The sequence below is a fragment of the Phocoena sinus genome, chromosome 13 (genome assembly GCF_008692025.1).
Source record: "Phocoena sinus isolate mPhoSin1 chromosome 13, mPhoSin1.pri, whole genome shotgun sequence".
NCBI lineage: Eukaryota > Metazoa > Chordata > Mammalia > Artiodactyla > Phocoenidae > Phocoena > Phocoena sinus.
The window spans coordinates 89,972,241-89,995,712 of NC_045775.1; the positions used below are offsets into that span (position 1 = coordinate 89,972,241).

The window sequence follows — 23,472 nt, forward strand, 5'->3', positions numbered from 1 at the left end:
ATGTTGATAAATTTGAAAATCTGGATGTAATGGACCGTTTTCTAGAAAAAGACAAACTTTCAGACTTGCCTCAAGAAATCTGCAATAGAAAATCATTAAAGTCTTATAGAAGCGTGAAAATTAATTTTTAAAATGACATTAATTCCAGATGTTTTGCAGGTGAATTGTTTTAACATTTCAAAGAGGAACTATTTAAAGCTATTTAAACTGGCCCAGAATGTAGGAAAAAACATTCATTTTATACAGATAGCATGAACCCAGTACCAAAAATTGTCAAAGAAAGTAAGAATAAGAGGTTCAAAAGTTTAAAAGAAATATGAACAAGTCAACACCAACCGTATGTTACAGGAACATTAATCCATGACCAACTAGGGTAGCATGCATTCCAGAAATACCAGGTTGGCTTTCTGGTAAAAAAAGAAATATATATATAGTTTCCTGTATTTGCTGAGCAAAGGTAGAAAGCCATACACTCAATAAATGCCTAAAAATACTATAATTCAACTTAGATTCCTGATAAAACTTACTACAGTATGTTTAAAGGGCCACGAAGTCAGCAAAGTTACTGTGAACCACTGGACACGTGCCTGTTAAAAGTCCTGTGACACACGGTGGATGCTCAGGAATGCTGACGTTAGGAAGGCCTGGCACCTCCTGCAGCTCCGTTTCATTTTTGTTCACTTGAACTTTATCTTCCCTGATTCAGAATCACAGACTAACCTCTTATTGCAGAACAGAAACTGAGGCCTGGGAGGGGACGAAAATGGCCCACGTTGGCGCGAGCAGACCAGGTCCCCAGACCCCGAGCCCAGGCGCTCCGTGGCTGCAGGCCTCACGTTCCGTGACGGGCTCGGAAGGCGCCACGAGGAAACCTGGGGTTACGTGGCTGGCCTCTCAGGAAGTCGTGATTTCCTTTTCCAGGCAGAGCCGACCACTTGTTTCTATCTGAAGCCAGTGGCCTGTGTCCCTGAGCACTGCTGCCCGCAGAGGGTGCCATCCGAGTGCGGATGAGAGCGAGAAGCGGTGCACGGACCCCGGCCCCCAGGCTGGACTCACGCGGCGGCGAGGTCGGCTGCAGCGGCCCTTGACCGGACGCCCTGCAGACCAGCGCGTGGGGCAGGTGGCAGGGGCTTCCGTGTGACCGGAAGGGCTGCAGGGAGACGGTGACCCAGGGCCACGTGGGTGACTGAGACCCACGCTGAGCCTGGAGCGGGAGGGCGTGGTGCGGGGCCTGCCTCTTGCCGCTTTCCCAGCCTTGGAGCTGTGTTCCTCGTGGCGACGCCCGCCCACCTGCTTCATCTCCCAGAGGAAGCGCTCCCCCGCTCGGGTTGTGTGCCGTCTTTCAGGCGAACGTCTGTCTCTCCCGGGCTGTGAGCTCCCCGCAGCCAGGGACCAGAGGCTTCACATCTGTCCTCCCGGCACTGCTGGTGCACACGGGTGGCGCCGTGTCCGCGGAGGAGGGAGTGGCGGGTGGGACGCACGGATGCGCACAGACTTCGCTGGGGCTGGTGAGGCCGGCGGGTTGGCATGTCCACGTGGATTTCTGTCTTTGGTTAGACCGGGAGACGGGCCTGTTTCCTCCCGTTTCTCGGACCAGCAAGGCGTCCCTGGTGCACAGGAGGCAGCCCAGCCACGGGGTCCGCGGGCCCCGCTCAGGACGCGGGGGGCGGCGGGGCGGCGGGCGGCGGGATCCCCGCCCACTCCAGGATGTCTGCGCACAGGGACTCCACGGCGTCCAGCCGCTCGATCTGCACCAGCTTGGTGAGCAGCTCCGGGATGCTATAGCCGGCCGTGCTGATGCGGTCAAAGAGCTGCAGGCCGTCCGTCATGCCCCCGATCTCGTCCCGCTTGAGCCCGAAGCTCTCGGCCAGGTGGCGCCACGTCTTCACCACGGCCTTCTCCGAGTTGTACGTGGCGCTGAGCATCCGGCTGGTCTTCTCCAGGCAGTCGAACGGCAGCTCCGTGGGGCTGAGGCCTGCGCGACAAAGGGCCACAGTCAGAGATCGGCAGAAGCGCGGCACCTTTGAAAAGGCTTTCTAGACTCTTTTTTAAAACTGTAAAATAAAACACAAATGCAGAAAACCACACAGAATATATGCTTAAGGCAAACAACTCCCGGGACACTGCCAGCCACACGCGAAGCCCCTCCATTCCCCTGATCCAAGCAGCCCTCTAGGACGCCCTCTAGGACATGGTGGGCCATCACCAACGCCTTTGATACGGGCCACTCTTAGGTGCCCCTGCCGGTATGAGGTCCCTTTATGGGGACCACGGTCACCTTCATGAAAGGTGCTCCAAGGACAGCCTGGCATGGGTGTCATCTGAGCCAAGTCACTGCCAAGTCAGTGGCCTAGCATTCCTCAGACCCCACTGTACGTCAGACTCGGTCAGAGGCACTTAAAAAAGAACGTGTTTCCACTTCTGGGAGATGGAGTAGACGTGCTCTTCCCTCTTCCTCCTGGTAGCACAGCTGAAGACCCGGGATACACCCACAAGCACAGGCAAAACGCCTGTCAAAAGCCTGCTCTCTCAGCAAGAAGAAAATACTCGGACAGCGACTGCCCTCTTACAGCCAGACACACAGAACAGCCCTGGTCCCACTCCCTCCAAGGCCAGCAAAGCTGAGTGGGAGCCTGGGCGTCCACCCCCAGGAGGCCGTAGCACCAGGTGTGTCGGCAGGGCCAGGTGGGGACAGGGGCTTGCTCCTCACCAGCTGGTAACAAGCCTCCCCGCCCCCGTGGGGTTGGTGGAGACCACTCGGAAGAGCAGATGCCCACCCGCACCCCCACGGGTGTCAGCGAAGGCCGAGTGGGAACCCGTGCATCCACGGCCACCTGGCGGTGACAAGGGGTGCCCCTCCCTCACCCAGGTGTGTCAGAGGAAGCCAGCTGCGCAGAAGCTTCAAGTAAGACCCTGAGTCTCAGAACATCACATAAAACTGTTCAGGTTTCCATAGAAACTCATTCATCATGACCAAGAACCAGGAAGATCTCAAATGAGTGAAAAAAGACAATCAGTAAACGCCGACACTGAGATAGCAAGATGTTGGGGCATCGGACAAAGATTTGAGAGAGGCCGCGATAAAAGTGCTTCAACAAGTAATTACAAACATACTGACACTTGAAACAGGTAAGAAAAAACAGAAAGGCTAACAAAAGAAAGTATAAAGAACCAAACGGAGGCTTCCCTGGTGGCGCAGTGGTTGAGAGTCTGCCTGCCGATGTGGGGGACGTGGGTTCGTGCCCCGGTCCGGGAAGATCCCACATGCCGCGGAGCGGCTGGGCCCGTGAGCCATGGCCGCTGAGCCTGCGCGTCCGGAGCCTGTGCTCCGCAACGGGAGAGGCCACAGCAGTGAGAGGCCCGCATACCGCAAAAAAAAAAAAAAAAAGAACCAAATGGAAATGTTAGAACTGAAAGATGTAATAACCAAGACTAAAAGCTCAGTAGATATGGCAGAATAAAGAGGAAAGAATTAGTGAACTGGATAGCGGAATAGAAATTACCTACCTGAACGAGAGAAACTGAAGGACCCAAGAGCCAAACCCAGCCAGACGGCCAGAGAGGGTGCCCGGGAATAAGTGCCCCCTGGCCCTCCGCTTACCTTCCACAACGCCACACACGTTGGCATACACGTCCAGTATTTTCTTCCTTCGACTCTGAATCTACGAATAAAGGTGAGTATTAAGTTTCAGAAAGCGAGAAAACGGCAGCAAAGCACCTAATTCTCCACCTCAGTGTTGGCGGGCAGCCGCCTTCCCGATTTCCCATCAGAAACGCTGAACCGCGGCCTGGCAGGAACGGCTGTCAGATTCGCAGAAGGAAGCCTCTCCCCTGGGTCACCCAGCTCCGGCGCCCTCCTTGCTCACAGGGCCTTCTTGGGCTCCACTGGACATTCAGACTCAAGGACGACCAGAGGCCACGTCTGGCCTCGGTCTGTATGGCAGGACGGACCTGGGGGCCCCAGCCTGCAGGGGGGTTCCTGCAGGCACGGAGCCGCTTGGCGCTCTCCAGAGCGGGCGGCTCGGCGTGCACACGTGGCCCTCGGAGCCACCATCTCTTGGGACGACCCCACAGGCCCCCTCCAAGGGTCAATGAGCTGGGCAGCCAGGGCGCATCCTTGTCGGGAGTGACCCCGAGGCTGCACCTCGGCCCCCACGGCACCCGGCCGTTCTCTGGGCGGCAGGCGCGTGTGTGCACGTCCGCGTGTGTCTTGTCTGGGTGGGTATATTCCAGTATGTTTACAAAGGATGTGTTGTCCTGTGCTGTTCCAAGTCATTTAAACTTTCTCCTCTTGGTTTGTTATTTTCCCTTTTCTTCTATAAAGCTGCATAGTAAGGGAACTAACTTTTCTGTCCTTAATGCCTCCTTTTGAACCTGCCTCCTGGCGGGGCTCGTGGGAGGAACCCCCGGACTCAGCAGCGCCTGTTCAGTGGAAGGCGGTGTGTTTGGGGGCCGGGCGTGGGCCTCACCCCGGCCGCCTTGGTGGCGGTGGACGGCTTCTCCCTGGCCAGGTGGACCAGCGACAGCAGGCACAGCTCTGAGGGGCCCTGCCCGTCGGGGGCCAGCTCCTCGTCGCTGTCCAGGCTCCGGTTCAGCAGCTGCTCCTCCTCCGATGAGGCGTCGTTTTCACTACGGAGACAGGGTTAGGGTTAAAGGCGCCTGGGCTGGCTGGCCTCACCTGCTGCCCCAGCAGTGGGGACCGTGGGCGCTGGCAGCTGTCCCCGCTGTGCCGAGCGGCTCTGGGCACGGGCCTCGAGACGGACAGACACCGCTCTGGGTCCTCCCCACCTCCCGGCCGTCCACACCCGAGTCTCCACCGAGCAGACGGGGTACCGGGCCGGCGCCGCACCCCGCAGATGCCTGGAGTTACTGGAAACAAAGCTGAACACAGCCGGCGCCCGGGGACCCCCTCTGACGGGGGCGGGGCGGGGGGCTTCGGGACCCCCCACGGGGGGCAGGGGGGCTCACGTCACCCCCCTGCCCCCGCCCAGGCCGCAGGCCTAGTCACGCTCCCGAAATCACTCCACGCAGACGAAGAACCACATTGTTCCTCATAGGCACCCTGCTCGCCCCCTGTGGTTTGGCTGAAGATCGATTTAAAGACAGCCCTGTGTCCCAGCAAGTGGGTCACGGAAGCGAAGCCCCGCCGCGGCGCCACGTGGAGGGGCAGGACACGGAGCCCGGCGGGGCAGCCTAGCACCCCTTCCCGCTCGCACCCCCGAGGGCCCGCCCGCCGCGCCCTGGGCTGCCGTGCCCGACTCACCTCTTGGCCGACTTCGCCGGAGCTGCCGTCAGCTTCTCGAATTCGTCCTGCTCGGAGAACATCACCACGCTGTCTGTGGGGACGGGAGCGAGTCGGGGAGGCGTCAGCGTCCGGCCTCCCCGGAGGGGCGCACGCGCCCGGCCCTCAGCCCACGCCCTCCCGGGCGCCCGGCCCAGGGGCTGGCCCCCACCTGGGGCCGCTTTCTTCTCCTCCTCCTGGCTCACGGGAGCTTCCGGGCTCTTCACGGGGGCGCTGGGGCAGCAGGCTGCGGGTACAGAGGGCGTGGGCGGCTGGCTCGCGTTGGGGGGAGCGGTGGGGTGGGGCGGGCGCGGGGCGCGGGGGCGGCACCTGGGGCGGGAGGCCTGGCCTTCAGGATGTAGAACATGATGATGAGGACGAGGGCGACGGCCATGGTGAAGATGGTGGACATGGCGATGACCAGGGCCGTGGCCAGGTGTCCTTGGCCCGAGAGCTCTGCTGCGGTCGGGAGAGAAGGCCGTGACTCGGGGCTCGGGCCGCCCTGCGAGGCCGCGGCCCCGGTGAGCAGTGGCCCTGCCGCTGACCCTCCAGGGGACCCTCGGGATCCAAAACGCTGGCTTCGTCTGAGAAACAAGCGCTAAAAGTCCGCTCCGGCCGTCACGTCGGGACCGCCCGTCCGGCCCCCTTGCTGGCCAGCGGCGGCGGATGCCCAGGTTGCTCCCGGGTGTTTGCTCTCGGTTCTACTTCTTTGGGGACCCAGCAGGTGGGTGTGGAGAGAAGGGGGCCCACGAGCTAAACTGTCCTGAAGACAGTTCAATCCAAGGTTTTTCCCAGCAAGAGCCGGGGTGGAAGCGTCGCCTCCGAGGGCCGAGACTTGATCCCCGATGTGGCTCCAGCTTCTCCTGCAGCCTCGGGCTCCGTGTGCCCAGGGCCCAGGCAGAGGCGTGCCCAGGCTGCCACGCACCTCCTCTGCTCGTCTCCCCAAAAAGGGGAGACCGGTCCTAATTCTCTGAGGGAACCAAGCAAGACCCGCTCTCCCGAAGCAGGATCCAGGTACCCAGGCCCCCTGCCCCCAGAGGGAGGCCTGCCCCTCTTTGTTAAAAAGCATTAGAGCCGGTAGCCAGGCGCTGCCCCTCTGGGTGGGGTGCATCTGGGTGGTCCTCGTGTTTTCCTTTCCTCTGTGCTGGTGCCACCTCCGTCCTGGAGGAAGTGAGGTCCAGAACTTCAGCTAAGTTCCTGCCTCGGTGCTCCGTGTGAATGCAGGGGTCAGGCTGGTGGGCCGCGCGCCGTGGCATTCTGAGACGGGGGCCCGGAACGTGCTTCCCAACCGGGCAGCACGGGAACAAGTTCCAGTCTTGCTCCGAGAGACACCAAGGCCAGGGTCCTGCAGCCCCCCAGCCTTGAGGACTTGGGGGTGAAGCACAGTTACTGGAAACAAGTATTAAAGTGTCGGGTGGGCAGGTTCATTTGAAAGCCAGCAAGGCTCCCCGGAGTCAGGCCCAAAGCCCCGGGGGCTGGCCTCCCCTCCGGCTCCCTGCTGCGTACACCTGAGTCACCAGCGTGGTCCAAGGGGCCCCGGCACCCGTGGAGGGATCGGCTCACCTCCTTGCAGAGAAAGTTGCTAACTTCCAGCAGCCAGGGCCCGAACGTGACTGACACGCAAGGGGAGTGATCCGAGGTGGAGAAGGTCCTGTTCTGATGACCCTCCTGCCCCCCCCCCCACTCTCGGCCACCCCTTGGGGCCGGCACCCTCGCCGCCTTACCTTTGTGGACGAGCTGGGACGGGGACAGGGTGCTACTGCCGGGCGTGCGCGGGAAGCTGGCAGGGACTCCGGAGACGGCTCCCACACCTGTGGGGACGGCGGTGACAATGGGTCCCTCGAAAGGACCCGGCTGCCCCAGCCTTGGAGACGGAGCACAGGCTGCAGGCTGAGCGCCCCCGGCCCCAGGGATCCAGAATTCTCATGAGGAAGGGGCTGGGCCGGGGGCCCTTCACCTCTTAGAGCTCATGACAACCCTACAGAGTGCCCGGACCTCGCGGGCGGTGTTGCTCCCTACGTGGGACACACGGGTTCACAGCTGCTCAATCCGAGGGATTCAGACTCGGTCTCCACGAGCACCCGTGGGGAGGAGAGAAGCAGGTGTGTGCACGCGTGTCTGGGGGGAGACACTTGAGGGATTCCTTCCATTGCATCGAACAGGGACGTTCTTGTAATACTTTTTCTAGTTATAAAACGAATACAGGCTCGTGATTTAACATCTGGAAAATAGCAGAACCCAAGAAAGAAGGGAAAGGATCACCCATAGCCTCACAGTCTAAAGTTGACATTTTGATGTATTTCCCTCTAGAATTTTCCTCTGATAACGTTTTCGAAACAGTTGTGACCGAACGGTTTAAGAACAGAGATGAGGTTTCCTTCCCTCAAAACTGTGGAGCACAAACCTGGCTCCTTCGTGAACGGTGTCGCAGAGTCTGGTTCTGGGGTCGGCTGAGTCAGCAGCGGTTTGTCCTGTTAAATCGCCCGGACGGTAGAACTTCCTTAGGTCAGACTGAGCTTTGTGATTCGTAAAGAGGACCATGTTTTAATACGTTTCCTCCTGCCTGGCTTCTGTCTCTCCGGGTCCGGGGTCATTCGCGGCTCGGGTTTCCCTGAGTGAGGACAGGTGCGCGAGGCCCCCATGTCCACAGCCGGCCGTCCTGGCCCTGCAGAACCTGGGCAGCTCTGGAGGTGGGCGGGTGGAGAGGGTGGAGGCTGGGCAGGACAGGCAGTGAGGGACTGGCCCCGAGTGACCGCACTTCTGTTTGTTTGGAGACCCTCGCGGGGGGGGAGGGGGGAGGACACGTGGTCCCCGCAGCCCGACCGGGCCGCTGTCCCCCGGGCGGCCTCCCTCATCTGTAAAACACCCCCGGCTGCTCAGGTGTCCCGGGACCAGAGGCGCCTCCGTTGGAGATTTCGGCTCCTGCAGCCCAGGGCCTTCACTCCTATGAGCTGCCGACCTTTGCCCTTTGCCCCCTGCCCTCTGCACACGGCGGGGCAGCCCCTTCCCCACGCCAGGCTCACGCCCGCGGTCCCCGCCACTGCCAACTGCTGGCCCTCGGGTGAGTCCTAGCTCTCCCGCTGAGAGGGGCGCGGGAGGCCGCGGTGGGTCTTCACATCCTCTCCCAGGTGGGCTCCTGAATGCGTCCAGGGCCTAGAGGGACGTCCCTCGGCCTTTCCCCCACCCACCAATGTCCGACACATCTGGTGACTGAAGCCAGAAGCACCACCTGATTTCCTTTCAAAAGCTGGGAACCAGGCCATCTGTCTAAGGGGCTTGAGGCAGCTGAAGCCGTGTCTCAGGAAGACAAATCCCCGTGGGCTCTGCGTGTGGGTGTTTGTAGTCTCCGTCTGTTCCTGTCCCTCTCTGCTGGGCTTGCCCATGCGGCTGGTGACGGGCTTGGGGACACAGACGCGCCCAGGCCTGTGGTCTAGAGAGGGACAGCCAGAGCTGCCTGCGGCTGGACCTACGAGATGCCTCTGCCCCCCGATGGGAGGGGCTGGCACACAGTGACCACATCCCCTGCCCCGCAGGTGCCCCGCCCCTGCCAGGTGGCAGCTGGGCCTCTGCCCTGATTCATGACACCCCCAGGGGCCTCCAGCTGGTGTCACCTGCACAGCCCTGGGATCCTCGCTGATCTCCAGTGGATCAGACGGACTGTTCTGGGCACACTGAGGGGTGGGGAGGCTGCGTGGCCGGTGGGCGTCTCTGTGGGCGGGCGCCCTCGGGACAGCGCCACCGGGACCCTGCACAGCCGAGTCTCTGAGTCCCCGTCCCAGGCTCTGCTCCGGTCCCACGAGGACTGACTCGGCACCAGCACCCGTATTTGGTGTCGAGAGGTTTCTGTCCATCCAGCACGTGCCTCCCGGGCTGGCTCCTGAGATGAGAATGCTCCTCGGGGTTGGGTGGTCAGCGGGTCCGTCCCTCCACCCACAAGGGAGCAAGGAGGAGGCGTTTTGTAACCGGGATGAGGCGAGGCAGGAGACCCCAGAGGAGAGCAGGCGGGTCCGGGTCCGGGTCTGCGCGGCCCTCCACTGGGTGGGGGTCGTGCTCTGGGGACTGAGAGCACTGAGCACATGGCTTAGTGTGGCCGCACCTCCACGCCGGGGTTGGGGGGCGCGGGCGGCCCTTGGTCTCTTAATCCACAAGCTGTGGATACTCCGGTTTGTATCAGAGTCCGGCTGGGATCCTCCATGTAGGGCACAGTTTGGATTTTCAGGGACGACTGATGGACTCGTATGGCTTCATGGGGTGGCCCCGGTGCAGAGGCTGGGGTAGCGGCAGAGCACCAGGGCCTGGCTGCTCTCGGGGGACGCAGCTTGGACCCCACGGGAGCTGCGACAGGAGCAGGCGACGGGTGTGCGCCCTCCCAGCTGAGAAGCTCTGCCTTAAGAAACAGCTGGAATCCTGCCGCTGGGGCCAAGGCTTCACCTTCGCGCGGCAGCACTGCTGGGCAGAGAGCTGGCCCTGGACCGGGCGCCTCGGGCACCTTTGTCCCTACCATGCTGGACGGGGGTCGGGGTGTCCCCCTGACAGACGAGGACACTGGGGCACGAAGTCAAGGACCTTTCCAGGAGTGGGAACTCATCGCGAGGCTGCGCCGTGCAGAGGCCTCTTTCTTCAAGGGCGGGCACTGCGCGCAGGGAGGGGGCACACCCAGGGCTCGGCCTGCAGGACGGCTTCCCGCGGCCTGGCCTGGCTGGGCTGCTCCAGCACCGAGACGTGGGGCCTGTGTCACACGCTGCCCTGAGGTCCGTGCCATGCTCTTTGACGTGGTCTGTAGGGTCCACTGTCCAGCAACCTGGGGTGTCAAGGGGCTGGCTTCACGGGGGTCCAGCCCAGGCGATCACATCCAACCAAAGGCTGGAGGCAAGGGGCTCTGGGCTCCCGACCGGTGGGACCCAGGCATCCAGCCGGTGACTCCGGGGACCTGACCAACTCCTGGCTTTCCCGGGATGGGGCTGCTGGCAGCCCCGTGAGTTGGTCACTATCAGCCTTTCTGGCCCTGTCTGCTGACCCCTGAGCAGAAGCTCCAGATAAAAGGTTGGCACAGAGGAAGGTGCAGACCCCAGAGGTGGAGCCCACCCTGGAGACCCCCTACCCAGCAGGCTCCACTCCCCACGTAAGCCCACAAAGCCTCTTGGCTGCATCTCCCCATTTCCCAGAGGGACAAACAGAGGTCAGGTGACTTTCAAGGTTGCACAGCAGGACTCCGGGTCCCCTGACTCTCAGCTTCCCTTCCTTGCTGGCCTCCTTCAGGGCTGGATCCTGCGAACCCACTGGGGGCCGCTCTTGAGATAAGCAGTTAATTACGGGCTGGGGGCCGGGGGTTACGCGCTCATTGTCGAAGTCTGCTGGATTCGGGGACTCTGCTGTCTTTCCCCGTGTTGGAGGAGAGGAGGGGCTGCTTCCCGGGCTGAGAGCTCTCCGGCTTCCGGGTGGCTAGTGGGGTCGCCCCTGGACGAGGACACAGGCCCCGTGAGCTTTCAGATGAAGGCCCATGGGGAAGAGCTGCACGAATCCCAGGTTCCACAGCAAAGAGCTTTTTCTCAGTAGGTGGGGGAGTGTCTGCCGTCTTCCCAGATAGGACTTCATCCCAAAGCCCCCTGGGATTGACCTGTTTAGATTCCCCAGCAGAAGCCACAGACGTGGCAGCCTAGGCCTCTGGCCCTCCTCTAATTTGTGAATTAATTAGCATCTGGCTGGGTGGGAAAGCTCAGCTTTAAAGACGTGCAAACTGTCCTTGCCAGGTTCATCTACTTAAGGACTCTGGATGGGAGGGAACGCCCTCCCACAGCCCAAGGCATCTCCTCCAGCAGATCCCGAGGGCAGGAGCCCTCCTCCCCTTCCTCCTGGTGCTTTCAGGAGGCAGGCCCTTGTTCTAGTCTCCCTGACAAGATGTTGTGAGAAAGCTGGGTGGGCAGGGCCCCAGTGCAGACCCTCAAGCTCTCTGGAATGGGAGCGGGGCCGCATGCAGCCCAGGACCAGACCCCCACTTCCCTCCCGGCCGTCCCGTCGTCCATCCGTCCACCTGTCCCACCTTGTTCGTATCTCTCCCGACCACAGACCCGAGAGGCCACACACCGCCTTCTCTGAAGCAGAGATTCCTGGCCCTTCCTCATAAATGGACGCCCGAGAACATCAAACCAAAATTAGAGCAGGAAAGAAGCAGCCCGAGGTGAGATTCTAAACTTGAGAGGCTGTTTACGGCACGTGCGTTGTGATCAATCCTCATATTCCCTTGGCCTCGTCTGGTTTATAAAACACATGTGAGAACTCACCACTGCTGAGCCCTTTGCAGCATTCAACAAAACACCTCGGCATTGTGGGTGTTTGCAAAGATCGTGAGAGATGGATGGTTCACGTTACGGATGAGAAAACTGAGGCTCACAGAGGTCCTGCACTGGTGCTGACCTGCATCTGACTCGTGGTTCTGCCACTGCAACCCTGCCCGCCCCGTGGACCTGCAGCCTGCCACCGGCGCAGATCATCTCTGTGCCCTCACGGTCACGAGCCAGGGTGGGAAGCTCCCGCATAACGCGAGGTATCGGAGCTGAGCCGGGACCGCTGCCGGGGCGCAGACACTCACATTCCTTGGTGTTGGGGGGCGCCAGCAGGCAGGAGTAGCAGACCATGCCGTAGATGTTCCGAGGCCTGTTCTCCAACATGTAGTAGCTGCGGGGCAGACAGAAGACAAAGCAGACAGCTGAGCAGGCGTGAGCACGGCGCGTGCTGACCACCCGGCACGCCCGCCACCAAAGCCGGACACGGGGGAGGGCGGGCAGGTCCCTCGGAGGAGGAGTACCCCGGCAGCACGGGCACAGCCTGCAGCCTGGCGGCATTACGGGCAGGGGTGTCTAGGTGAGACCCTCCCCCGCCCTGGCCCTCCTCCGTCTTCCTGGCACACAGGCCCCTGCTGGGGAGGCTGTCTGAGCTGTGCCCCAGCCTGACAAGGCTCCTGGGCCCAGCGGTGTGATGAGCTGAAGGCGCAGTGAGAAGCAGGTTCTCAGGGTTTCTAGCATGTTCCTCCAGGAGCTGTCAGGGGCCTCCTCCTAACTGGGCCTGCATTCAACCCATCGCTGGTCTCTAGCACCTGCTGCACACCGAAAATTTTCAGAAACGTTTTTCTCTTCGGGGCTCACTCGCCCTGTCCTGGGCGGGACGGGGGGGTGAGGATGCAGCTCAGCTGCTTCATTTCCCTCCACCCGAAGCTGGCTGTTCCCTTAGGGCCCCGCGGCCCTCTGTCTCTGTGTAAAGGTCAGACTGCCCACACTCTGGTCTACACTGTGACCTTCCCCAGTTCTGTTTTCTGTTTGCTCCTGTTCTTCAAGGGCTGATTAAGGTGAGGGGCCCAAGACAAGACTCAATTCATACGGGGCCTCTGGAATCTTCCAAGTCGACGGGGTGTAGCTTCTCCCCAAGGACCTCCTCTGCTCGGGGATCCTAGGCTAGTGGACGCTCCCTTGCCCTCCCCCCCGTGCTGGCGGGCAGAAGCCACCATGAACTTCACCCCATCCTCCCTCTGTCCTAGGAGGCCCGGCAGGGAGTGGCCGCGGCCAGCGGGAGCTTGTCGTGGGGAAGCAGTGAAATCCAGCCTCCCTGCGTGCTTTGTTCCCCGGCCTCCTGCACAGCCTTTCTCACAGGAAAGCCCGTGGACGGCTCCTTGTGCAGCCGGGGCCTGGCCTCCCGCTGACACACAGCGCCTGCCAAACCACAGGCAGGGACACGGCCACGCAGATCCCAGGATGCACTCGCAGGGCTGAGCCGGGTCGGAGCGGCCCGGGCGAGCCTCACCCACCCGCTTCCTGCCCTACGAAGTGGAATCATGGGAGGAGCCCATCCAGATCACGAATGTGCAGGTGACTCCGAGGTCGGACCCGAGCTCCACACCTGTCTCCATCCACGTGTTAGGTGTCCTGGTCTGGACACTAGGACCGCCTCGAATTCCACACACCCCTCCTCCATCTCCCCTCCACCTCCTGCAGCCACATCCCAGCAAGAGGCATCACCGCCCTCACGGCTGGCTGGGCAGGCATCCCACACGACCCGGTCTGCAGCTCCGTCACCAGGATCTTCCAGCTGCTCTAAAGGTTTCCTCTGCCTCTGCTCCCGCCCGCTCCCACGACTCCCCTGCCTGGTCCCGGCTCTGTCTCTTCCCCAAGCGGCCGGGTTCCTTGTTCTGGACGCAGCCCGACAGCACCCTACGTGGCCGCGAAGTCCGCAGGGGACCTGCAGCGGCACCAAGTGAAGACTTGCCATCCCTGCCCCCTGCCCATCCCCACAGCCTTGCCTGCACCTTCCGCCTGGCCACAGGGACCACAGCCCCACGGCCCCTTGTACTTTGTCTTGAGCATCTGCCTCAGACAGCCCTGTCCTCTTCTTGGCCCCCGTCCCCCGCCACTAAGGAGGGTCCTTCCTGGACCCCTAGACGACTGGGCATACCTGCCCTCACCGATTTTCCACTGCAAAGAGAGAAACAAAGTTCTCCTCTTTGTCTCACTACTACCCACCTGGTGGGCTCCCAAGTCAGAGGTTTACGAAAGTAAGTACAGGAGCTGCTAGGCTAGGTTGTGCCTGTCAGATCCGATTCTCACACCCGGAAGCTCTCAAAGTAAGTTGAGGTTTTGCAAAGAGCATTATTTTCTTCCCGAGGTGAGCAAGGCCAGGTGTGCAAGCTTTTCCTTGGCACAGCTGTAGTTAATCCTCGAAACTGCGTTTCTCTCGTGAATTATGTGTCCGCACCAATAAAAACCAGTCAAGGCAAAGACCTAGGAAGTGTATGTTACGAGGGACTGATTCCAGCCACCTAAGGTCAAGGTCCTACTGAAGTTCTCTTGTTCGGGCAGTGTCTGCACCAAGTCCTCAGCAATGCTTGTGTCACCGGTGGGAAAACCTCAATTCTACTTCTTCTGATATGTTCGTTTTGGTGGGCACAGGGCAACACAATAACCTCCACAACCAAATGAAAGGCTGGCAGCTATAGAACTTTTATTCTTATCAAACTTTCTAAAGGAACAGACTACTGTCCTCCCTGGGTGTAGCTACCTGTTTTTTTGCACATTGAGAAATAATGTTCCCCTGCTTCCTTTACCCGTTTGACAAATATGTTTGGATCATACTCTGTGTCAGGGACGGGGATGCGGGCCTAGCAGGCAGATACATGGCCATGCAGGTCTGCAGCTCAGGAGGCGGGTCCGAACTGAAGGCCGAAAGCTGCAGAGACTCGGGGTGGGGATGGTCACCAGCAGGGGGATGGCGGAGGAAATAGATGCTTCCCAGCATAAATTTGAACTAAGGTTAATTTCTGCAAGCTTAAAATATCTCCCTCATCTTAAAGAGTTTTTCACTTTCAATCTGTCTCTAACTTGGAGGGTCTTTGTGCACTTCCCTTTTTTTACAGACTAACGCCCACTGCTCTTGTTTGCACATAGTCTTCTTATTTTCTGTCTCCTCTTAATTCAATACAGTGATTCCAGGTGGGAGGGGCGGGCGGATAACAAGTGACAAGCTGGCTGCGAAATATGTTCGTTTGTTCACACTGCTGCTGCTGTGACCACCGCCATCATCGCCTCATCATCACCATGACCACTGCCATCATCAGCGTGTCCATCAACATCACCTGCATCACCGCCACGACCACTGCCATCACCTCCATCATCACTTCTATCACCTTCGTCGTTACCATGACCACCGCCATCATCACTGCGTCCGTCAACACCACCTCCATCACCACCCTGACCACCACCCTGACCTCCATCACTTCTATCACCACCACCTGCATCACCTCCATGACCTCTACCATTGTCACCACCACCAGTGGCCTTCACCACTGCTCTCAGTCTCTATCTGCAGCCCTTGTGAGCACAGGTTGTGTGACCACCAGGGGGAGGTAGTCACTGGGTGTCAGGGTTGTACTTTCCTTCTCCCAAGGGGAACTTACTACCGTCTTGTCTAAGAAGGAAGACTCTTGTCTTTTAGGCCAATTGTGCTTTCACTTTGCTTTTTTGGGAAGACTTTTGACACATAAAATAATTGTGGTGGAATTACAGGCACCATATGTCTCAAATATTTCTATTAGTAGCTTTTTACACTAAGTTTTTTCCAGAATACTAAAAATACCAAAAATAATACATTGGTGTGGAATCTCGGTTTCCTTTCCTCCAGCGCATTCCACATGTGTTGACTCACTGAAAGTATTCAACAGATCTCCTTGATTTGAGAGCTCAGAGGCGCTATGATGACGATGTCCACTTGGGGACACACACGAGGAGCCTGGGTGGGCGGCCCATCCCGGGGAAGGTGGAGGGAGGGACCCCGACCCTGGACATGTGCGCCCCGCTGATCCGCCGGCCTGGCTGCCTGCCGTGGGACCCGGGGCGGCAGAGGAGGTGGGGCGGGGCGGCCCTGAGCTCACCCGGGGAGGCAGGGCCCACACTCGGCGTCGTGCTCCGTGTCCCCCGGCGTCAGCACCGTGGCCCGGAAAAAGCCCTCGCAGTCCTTGTGGCGCCGGCAGATCTGGTAGCCGCCCTTGGAGAACTTCTCCGCGGGGCAGGGCACGCAGCCGTAGTCCTCGTCTCTGGTGCCGTAGCCGCAGGACTGGCCGGGGACGGGGACACAGGTGAGTCAGCGGCCGCGCCCGCCATGACCCGATGGCGGTCCCTCTGAGCCCTCCTGCCCCGCGGCGCCCGGCCCCACGCTGCCGCTCCCGCCGGGTCCCGGATAAACTCAAGCCGGTGGAGCTGCAGGCCTGGGCGCCCGACTCTCGGGGCTGCGCGAGGACCCCAAATACCGCAGCCGCGTTGGGGCTCCCGGACCCGAGATTACCGCGTGGAGCTCGTCCGGAGGAGGAGAGGCCGCGTCCAGGCCGCCAGCCACGCGGGGCAGGACGCCGCCCCCTCCCCCGCGCCTGCGCTTCTTACACTTCCGGGGCGGGCGCGGCGCGGGGTCTTACCAGGTAGGGCTCCTCCCCCGGCCCGCACGGGGGACACTCGTGGCACAGACCCGCGGTCTGGTTGTAGAACTCGTTCTCGCCGCAGGTGGCGTCCTCCGCTCCAGCCCAGCATGCCAGGGACGCCTGCCTCGAGGAAGGGTCTCCTTTGGCCTCCACGCGCCCTGGGAGACGCCCCCCAACTCGGGGTCGTCTTGCGGAGGTTGTGGCGGAAGGACCTGGCGGGGCCCTGCGGCCCCCGGCGCCGATTTGGCGACTTCGGTAATGACCAGGCAGCCCCCGCCCTGCTGTCGTAGGCTCCATCCCAAACGCTCCACCCCAGGAGCTCCCCCGACTACCCTCCCCACGGCCCTCGACTCCTGGGGAGCCCGGGGGCTTGGCTTCCCCCGCTCCGTGGCTGCAGGAGCGCAGAGCACGCGGCCGGCGAGGGGAGCTCCGAGCAGCGGCCACCTCGGGCCCGGGGCCAGTCCGGGCTTTGCTGGCGCCTTGGAGAGCGCGGTGAAGGGGGTGTGTGCTCGCCCGTGTCGCTGCCACACAAACAGGCCAAGAAGGACACGGCTGGTGAAGGGCACGGCCGGGTGGAGCTCCCACTGGAACCTACCCAGGTGCCCTGGCCACTTACCACCAGGATGGGCAGCCAGGCCATCCGTGTGCTGCCTCTCCTGTGGGCCATTCTCTCCCGAGGGGTCACCTGAAAGACACACTTCACCTGTGCGGGGGCTGCAGGCGAGGGCTGCTCCGGGACCCCGGCCCCGCCCAGCCCCACCTTCACTGCCCCCGGGTCTGAGGGCCTCCCGGCAGGCGCAGCAGAAATGAATACGCCCTAAAAGAAAAGGCAGGTTTTAAGCGGAGCCCCAGGCCCCTTGGACAGCCTCCACCCACGGTCCCCGTAGCATCGTGCCCTCCCGGGGAAAGAGCTCCAGAGACGAAGGACCAGAGCCCACTGAGGGCCGATGCACAAGCCCAGGGTAATGGCCACTCTCCTGCTCGGAGGGTCTGAAGAAGCAGGTCCTGATCCCCCAGCCGCGGGGGCGCCCTGAGAGAGGTCAGAACCCAGACCACCCATTGCCCCCCGCCTCCTGCCGCCCCTGCCCAATGTGAGCTTCCTCCCTGGCACCCGTTGGAGCCATTCAGAGCACACTTGGGTCCGACCCTGTAGTTTTACTGTTGAGACAGCTGAGGCCCAGATAGGTCAGGGGCTGGCCCAGGGCCACACAGCTGCCACACGGACGGGGCGACCGCAGCCCGCTTCACCAACCAAACCAATGCCCTGCTGTCATTGTCACTTCTCCTTTTTCAGGATCAGAGGCCTGTGTTTCCGACGCACAGCGATTTAACCTGGGAGCCTGGTGCACGGAGCGATGCTGGGCTCACCCGGTGTTCCTCGTTCCCCAGCAGCCATATTCGGGCCACTGCTGTCTCGCCTGGACACGGGGTTTGAATTCGTGACAAAAGAACACACCCCGTTCTGACGCTGGCCTGTGGGGGAACTTCCAGAATCAACCACCGACTCAGACCAGAGGTCAGCTCATCTCGGGAAGCCCCCAAGGTCACCCCCACCCCTAGTCCCCTTGGCGACCACCGTTGGTCACGGAAACCCACAATCCCCACCCACGCGGAGACGGAGCAGGTGCCTCGAGCCATAGCCCGGACGCAGGGACCCACTCCTGCTCCGGGGACCTCGTGTGTACAGATCAGGTTCCTCAGGGCCCCGGGAGAAAAGCTGCCACGAGATCACTGTTGGAGAAAGTTGGGGGTCGGGGAAGGGCGGGGGCAGCCGGCGCTGTGAGACGGGCCTTCTTTTCTAAACCGCCAGGACTCTGCTCAGTGCGACTTTTGGGGGAAATGCACTTTCGGGAGAAGCACCCAACACACACACACACGTGGCCAGCGGCCGGGCCGGGGCCTGTCCCGGGAACTCTGCGTCCAGCCGCCTCCCACCCTGGCGGGCCGTCCGAGCGGCCCCGTCGGCCTCCTGACCCCATGCTCCCCACGCGAAGGGGGTCGGTGAGGTCCAGGTGGGGCCGTGGGAGTCGGTGCTTGTTCATCACTCTCACAAGCGCCATCCTGTGGGCCACTGGCCCAGGGGGTGCAGGGCAGGCTCGGCTTCCCCAGAGGCGGCTCCGGCTGGTTTGTAAAGCTCCCCACACACATGGAAGCAGTTCTGCAGCAACAGCCTCTGGCCTTCCAACAAAGACTTCTTGGCAGGGAGGGAGGAGAGAGGAGTGACCGCGGATTGAGGGAGGTTATGGGGAGCGACCCCTTTCCACGAATTAGGGGTGGACCTGTGAGCTGTGTGACCAGGAGGAGAGGCAGGACGGTTTGGGGAGGATGCCCCGACGACCCCAGGGAGAGACACGGGGTGGCGGGCAGGGCCCTGGGGCTGAGATCCTTCCGGATCGCTCCCCTGTTGGCCTCTCACCCCAGTAACATCGGGTGGCTCTGGGGAGGGGTTGGTTTTCTGAAACCTACTGAAGAGACACAAAGAGTGCCTTCCCCACATTCCCACACACAGTCCTGCACTCAGAGCTACGTTTACGGTTGCAAACACCAAGTGGATGCGGCTAGATTAAAGCACCAGCCACCTGGTGGTGAACTCCTGGATGTTTTCCTTCCAGCAAAGAGCAAGCTGGGGCCGGTAGGGAGGCGAGGGGACCGGGTCTGCTCCTGCCAGGTGGGGAGGGAAGGTGCAAACAAAGGCCGGAACTTAGGAACCGGCCCCTGGGTCAGCCGGCCTGGGTCGGGATGGTGGGTTTCCCTTGCCGGCAGCCCTGGGGCCCTTCCAAGGACAAGGCCAAGGGTTTCTAACTTAACTGACTTCTAAATATAGCTGCACCTGGGAGGGCTTCCCTGTAAACCCGAGAAGGGCCAAGGGCCGGGCCGCAGCTCAGGGCCGTCCGGGCTCCTGGATGAGCAAACCCTCGAACAAACCCTCGAACGGACGCAGAAAGCGAAGCAGAGCCTGTGGCTTTGGCTGTATTTCCATCATCAACCCCAACTGCCCAAGAAGGAAGGGGGTCAGGAAGGGAGGCAAGGGCAGTGCCCGGTCAGGAGTGCAGCCCCGAGGTCTGAGCCGTCACAGAGGGTGGCCCTGCCCCAGCAGTGCCTGGGAGCTGTTGGAGCCAAGTGGCTCCCCGTCGTGACCCCCGGTTGTTTTCATATGTTTGTCATATGTCCAGGGTCTCAGACCACAACTGCTGTCACAGCCTGAGGGAGGGGCCACGCCACGGGTGCCACGGGGCCCAGGCCGCATGGTGGGAACAGTGCAAGAAAGGCCGACAGAAACTCATCAGTGGAGGTGTGCCGAGGACTTGACACATGCATGCACACACACACGCGCACACACACTTGCACAGCCATGCTCACACTCTCACAGGTACATGCACGCACCTTGAACGTCAATTTAATGTTAGTAATGACTGTTGCTGGGTGGCAAAAGTAGAATTTTTTTGTTGCTTTGTTCTTCATACTTTTATACTGCTCGATTATTTTTTTTTCCTACGGACATAGGCTATCTTGAAAAAATAATTATTCTAAAGCATACTCTAAAGCAATGGCATTGATATTCACACACACGTGAAATATTTGATGATTTTGCTTTCCAGTTAATGGGAGAACAGGGCTACCGTGAGGCCAGTTTTCCCATCCTACAAAGTGTTGTGTTGGTAGAGGCCTGCGTCCCGTCCGTCAGAACATCGCCTGGCGCATCCAGTTACCCACCGTGACCACCTCCTCCTGCTGCCGTGCTCCTCAGGACCAGCCTCAGAACCAGCGCGTGACTCACTTCACTTTTTTTCCTAACAATTGTGATGACATCCCTACTCTTGCCCATAAACAAGAATCATTTGAGGTTGGAGGACTGGTTCGGGGCTGCGGGAAATAATCTTGCCAGCTGGAGAGCCCACATAAGCGACATCCACTCCCGCCAGCCCTGAATGCCACACGGGAAACATGTTCTCATTTCTTCCCTAACTCCGGAGTGACTCAGCGGAAACAGTGCCGGACACAGCCTGTGATTTCTCATGGGCTAGGTCTTCATGCTGCCTTAGAGGCAGATGGGGCTGGAAATGACCTCAGGATGACATGCCCCTTCCATATTAAAGGCCTGTGAGCTGACTGAGGCCAGTCCCTTCACGTCCTGAGGTTTCTGAAGACTCTGGTGTGTCTGGGAGCAGCTGGAACTCCTGCCTCTGGAACTGTGGGCGCAGCGAGCAGGACAAATCCATCGTCGATGCTCACGGTCACAGGCTCCACTGTGGCCATGGTGCCCTGGCGACTTCCAGCCACAGGACGGTGCCTCCTGGCTGGGGAGCTGCTGCCACGGGTGCAGTAGAGCTGACAACAGCCTCTAAGACCGAGTTTCTTGACAAGGGCTGAAGCCAGTCAGCAGGTGGGCAGCCAGGGCTGGTCAGTGGGGGGGGTGTGAGGGACCTTCATTCTTTCACGTTCCAACGTAAGGTGCCTGCGGGTGGGACAGGGAGACCTCACCTCCCCCGGGCTCTGGCTCCCTGCCTGACGCCTGCCGGAAGCTCTCCCCTTAGCTCTGCCTGAGCTTCCCCTCGGCTCTAAGTTCCTCCGTCACCTGCTTCTCTTCTTCCCCAGGAGACTCCCTGAACTGGAGATGTGCGTGCAAGATGCTTACCAGGAGGTGGGCTTGAGAAGTGGGGCTGTGACGCAGTCCCAGCAGAGACCTCAGATTGGCTGGGGTGGGCCCACAGAGTTGCCCTGGATGGGAGCAAGGGCACCAGGACGGGCTGTGACTCGGGCGAGGCAGCTTTCTCCACCCAAGGGCAGTGGCCAGGTTGGGGGACTCAGCTGCAAGCCACCCGCCATCCATCCTCCCAGCATCTGGGAGGCACACCCCAGACTCGACTCTACCCGCATCTCTTGTGCTTCTTCCCCAGGCTGATAACTACCTACCCTGGGGGTTCCCAGCGTCCTGAGAGGATTCTGTGCAGCTTGGGGCTCTTCCTCCGAGGGCTCTTGTCTTTCCCTTCCTGCTGATTATGCCGGTTCAGTCCCCCAGCAGGAGCTGCGGTTGAATTGTCTCAGCATCTGTCCCACGTGCACGTCCAGACTAGTGGGCCCCAATTCTAGTGGCCACACCACAGGGCTGGTCCTAGGGAACCTCTAAACTTGGCGGATGATCACAAAGAGCTGAGCTTCCTGTTATTCCTCTTTTCTGGGCAACGCCGTGTCCGAGGTCAGACAAGAATTCAACCAGAGGCTTCTGTGACGATCGTTCCAACAGGTAGTGAACTTCAGGGAAATTGAAAGGAATCCGATATAAAGCAATCTTGATGGAAGGGGGTTAGTGCTGGACCAGGGTGGGGCCTTGGGTAAGAACCCTGCTAAGAGGCTTGTTTCTTCAACTGGGAAGTGAGGGTCTCGGGCTAGACGATTTCTGTGTCCTTCCACCTCTACTAGTCCATGGTTACATGTAGGCTACACAGCGAAAGCTCTTGGCAACACTATTAATATTGGACGTCCTAAGTCTTGTCTGTTAATTCCAACATCTGGGTTGTCTCCGGCTCTGTTTCTGTCGACTGCTTTGTCCTGGATTCTTGGGTCACATTCTCCACCTCCTTCATATGTCTGGGAATGTTTTATTTCACACCGCACACTTGTAATGGTGGCTGTAGAGAATGTGCTTTATAAAATCCCTCACTTACGGCAGCCTGGGTAGCACAGGAGGCGTTTCTATGGCATAAATTCTTGTCCTGGACCATTTGCTCTTCAGAACAAGGACCCTGTTCCAGGTCCAGTAGGAGGACGGGGGTGCCCTTGGCAGATGGTTCTGATAAGACCTGCGATATATGTGCTGCGATTTCCCCATCTTAATGTTTTATCATTTGAATGGCTCATTCATCAACAGAATTTCACAGATGTTCTGAAGCCGACTTGTGCTCTTCCAGGTTTGGAGAACCTGCTACTTTTGGGTCGGTGCGGCCTCTGCTACATCCACGCAGCCACCAGCCCTGAAACTATGCTTGAAAAAACACTCCGCACCAACTCCTCTTGGAAAGATTGTGAAACGCACGCCTGCCCTTCCATCGTACTCAACGCCTCTTCCGCACAGACCTGCATCTCATCTGGTGTTTCACCAGCCTCAGAAGTCTCTGCCTGCTCACCTGTACCCTGTCCCTCAGTGACTTTATTTAGCCAAGGGTCACTGGGAAGATAATTATATATTTAATCTCTCGTTTCCTAACAATAGTCGTCAAACGCGGGCTCTAAATCAGACCCCGGCCGTGGGATTGATGATTCTACCAGGGTCCGTGGCCGCCACGTTCGTCACCACCTTCTGCTTGAAGTGCCCAGACTCCAGGCCTCGTATCCACAGCCCCACACCTGGATGCACTTCAGCTGAGTGAGGAAAGATGCTCTTGCCTCCAGCTGCATTTAAACCATAATTGACGGGGCATAAAAAAAAAAAAACCGTTTGACGCCCACGCCTCCTCTCTCACCAGGCCCACCAGGGAGCCTGCGGAGGGAAGACACCTGAGGACCCTCGCCCTCTGATGGATCCGAGTGATTCCGAAGGGAAGGATGCTGGCTTTCCTTGTGTTCCTCTGATGGGTGCAGCTGTGGTTCGGCCACATCTGCACTGAGCAAAGTACTATGTCTTTGTAACATTTTTGATCTTCATTAGTTACAGCTCAGGAAAGCGGGCCAAGGCAACCTGTCTCTTTAATGTAAACAAGATTAATTGCATGGTTCCTGCACAGAATGAACTACCAGCAGTTTAACAAAAAATGTTTGTCTTTAAGCAGGATTTGGATAAAAAAAAAAAGTAAAACTGTTACAGGAAGCGCCGAAGCTGCCACATTAGCGTGCCCGCGAGCCTCGCCCTCACCGTCAGCCTAAACGCACGCCCGCCTGCCCTTTCATCCTCCTCCAGGCCGGGGCGGAGGACAGGAAGGGGGGAGAAGGCCCCGCCACACAGCGCCTCCGAAGTCTGGAATGCAGCCTGGCTGTTTGAAGCCCGGGTTTACACCCAACACCTTCCCTCATGCTCGTCGTCCAGACTCGTCTGCTCTCGCATCAGCCACAGGCCGACGGGCTGGGCGCTTCATCTTGTAACGATCGCATAATCCAAGATAAACACCCGGGATCGCTATCACTTTCATTAATAACCGTGAAATATTCCTTCCTTCAGCAGGTACAAAACCCAAACAGGCGAATGCACTCCATGGGCCGAGGCTTGCGGCGGCAGGGGGCCAAGGGCAGAGGGGCAGCTGGC

The 23,472-nt window shown here is 59.8% G+C and overlaps 2 protein-coding genes across 2 annotated transcripts; one reads left to right on the forward strand and one right to left on the reverse strand.

Moving 5' to 3' along the window:
- Positions 1 to 736: 736 nt before the first annotated feature.
- EDAR (ectodysplasin A receptor) lies at positions 737 to 16,902 on the reverse strand. The gene is made up of 11 exons (XM_032653793.1): positions 16,852 to 16,902; positions 16,233 to 16,355; positions 15,696 to 15,877; positions 11,871 to 11,956; positions 7,006 to 7,092; positions 5,612 to 5,740; positions 5,454 to 5,528; positions 5,264 to 5,336; positions 4,470 to 4,629; positions 3,602 to 3,662; positions 737 to 1,975 (listed from the first exon to the last, which is right to left on the reverse strand). The coding sequence occupies exons 1-11, from the start codon at positions 16,900 to 16,902 to the stop codon at positions 1,653 to 1,655; spliced, it is 1,350 nt and encodes a 449-aa protein (XP_032509684.1). The 3' UTR covers positions 737 to 1,652.
- On the forward strand, positions 15,793 to 21,742 carry LOC116764795 (translation initiation factor IF-2-like). Its single transcript, XM_032653794.1, has 4 exons — positions 15,793 to 16,235; positions 16,318 to 16,490; positions 17,530 to 17,751; positions 19,835 to 21,742. The coding sequence occupies exons 1-3, from the start codon at positions 15,931 to 15,933 to the stop codon at positions 17,676 to 17,678; spliced, it is 627 nt and encodes a 208-aa protein (XP_032509685.1). The 5' UTR covers positions 15,793 to 15,930; the 3' UTR covers positions 17,679 to 17,751; positions 19,835 to 21,742.
- The last annotated feature ends 1,730 nt before the right edge of the window (positions 21,743 to 23,472 follow it).

Coding starts and splice junctions, on each gene's coding strand:
- EDAR (XM_032653793.1), bottom strand. CDS start 16,902: ATGGCCCACAGGAGAGGCAGCACACGGATGGCCTGGCTGCCCATCCTG. Junction 3,663..4,469: donor CCGCCACCAAGGCGGCCGGG/GTGAGGCCCACG, acceptor CTTTATTCGTAG/ATTCAGAGTCGAAGGAAGAA. Junction 1,976..3,601: donor CGTGTGTGGCGTTGTGGAAG/GTAAGCGGAGGG, acceptor TTTGTCGCGCAG/GCCTCAGCCCCACGGAGCTG.
- LOC116764795 (XM_032653794.1), top strand. CDS start 15,931: ATGGCGGTCCCTCTGAGCCCTCCTGCCCCGCGGCGCCCGGCCCCACGC. Junction 16,236..16,317: donor GCGGCGCGGGGTCTTACCAG/GTAGGGCTCCTC, acceptor TTCTCGCCGCAG/GTGGCGTCCTCCGCTCCAGC. Junction 16,491..17,529: donor GCGCCGATTTGGCGACTTCG/GTAATGACCAGG, acceptor CTCCTTTTTCAG/GATCAGAGGCCTGTGTTTCC.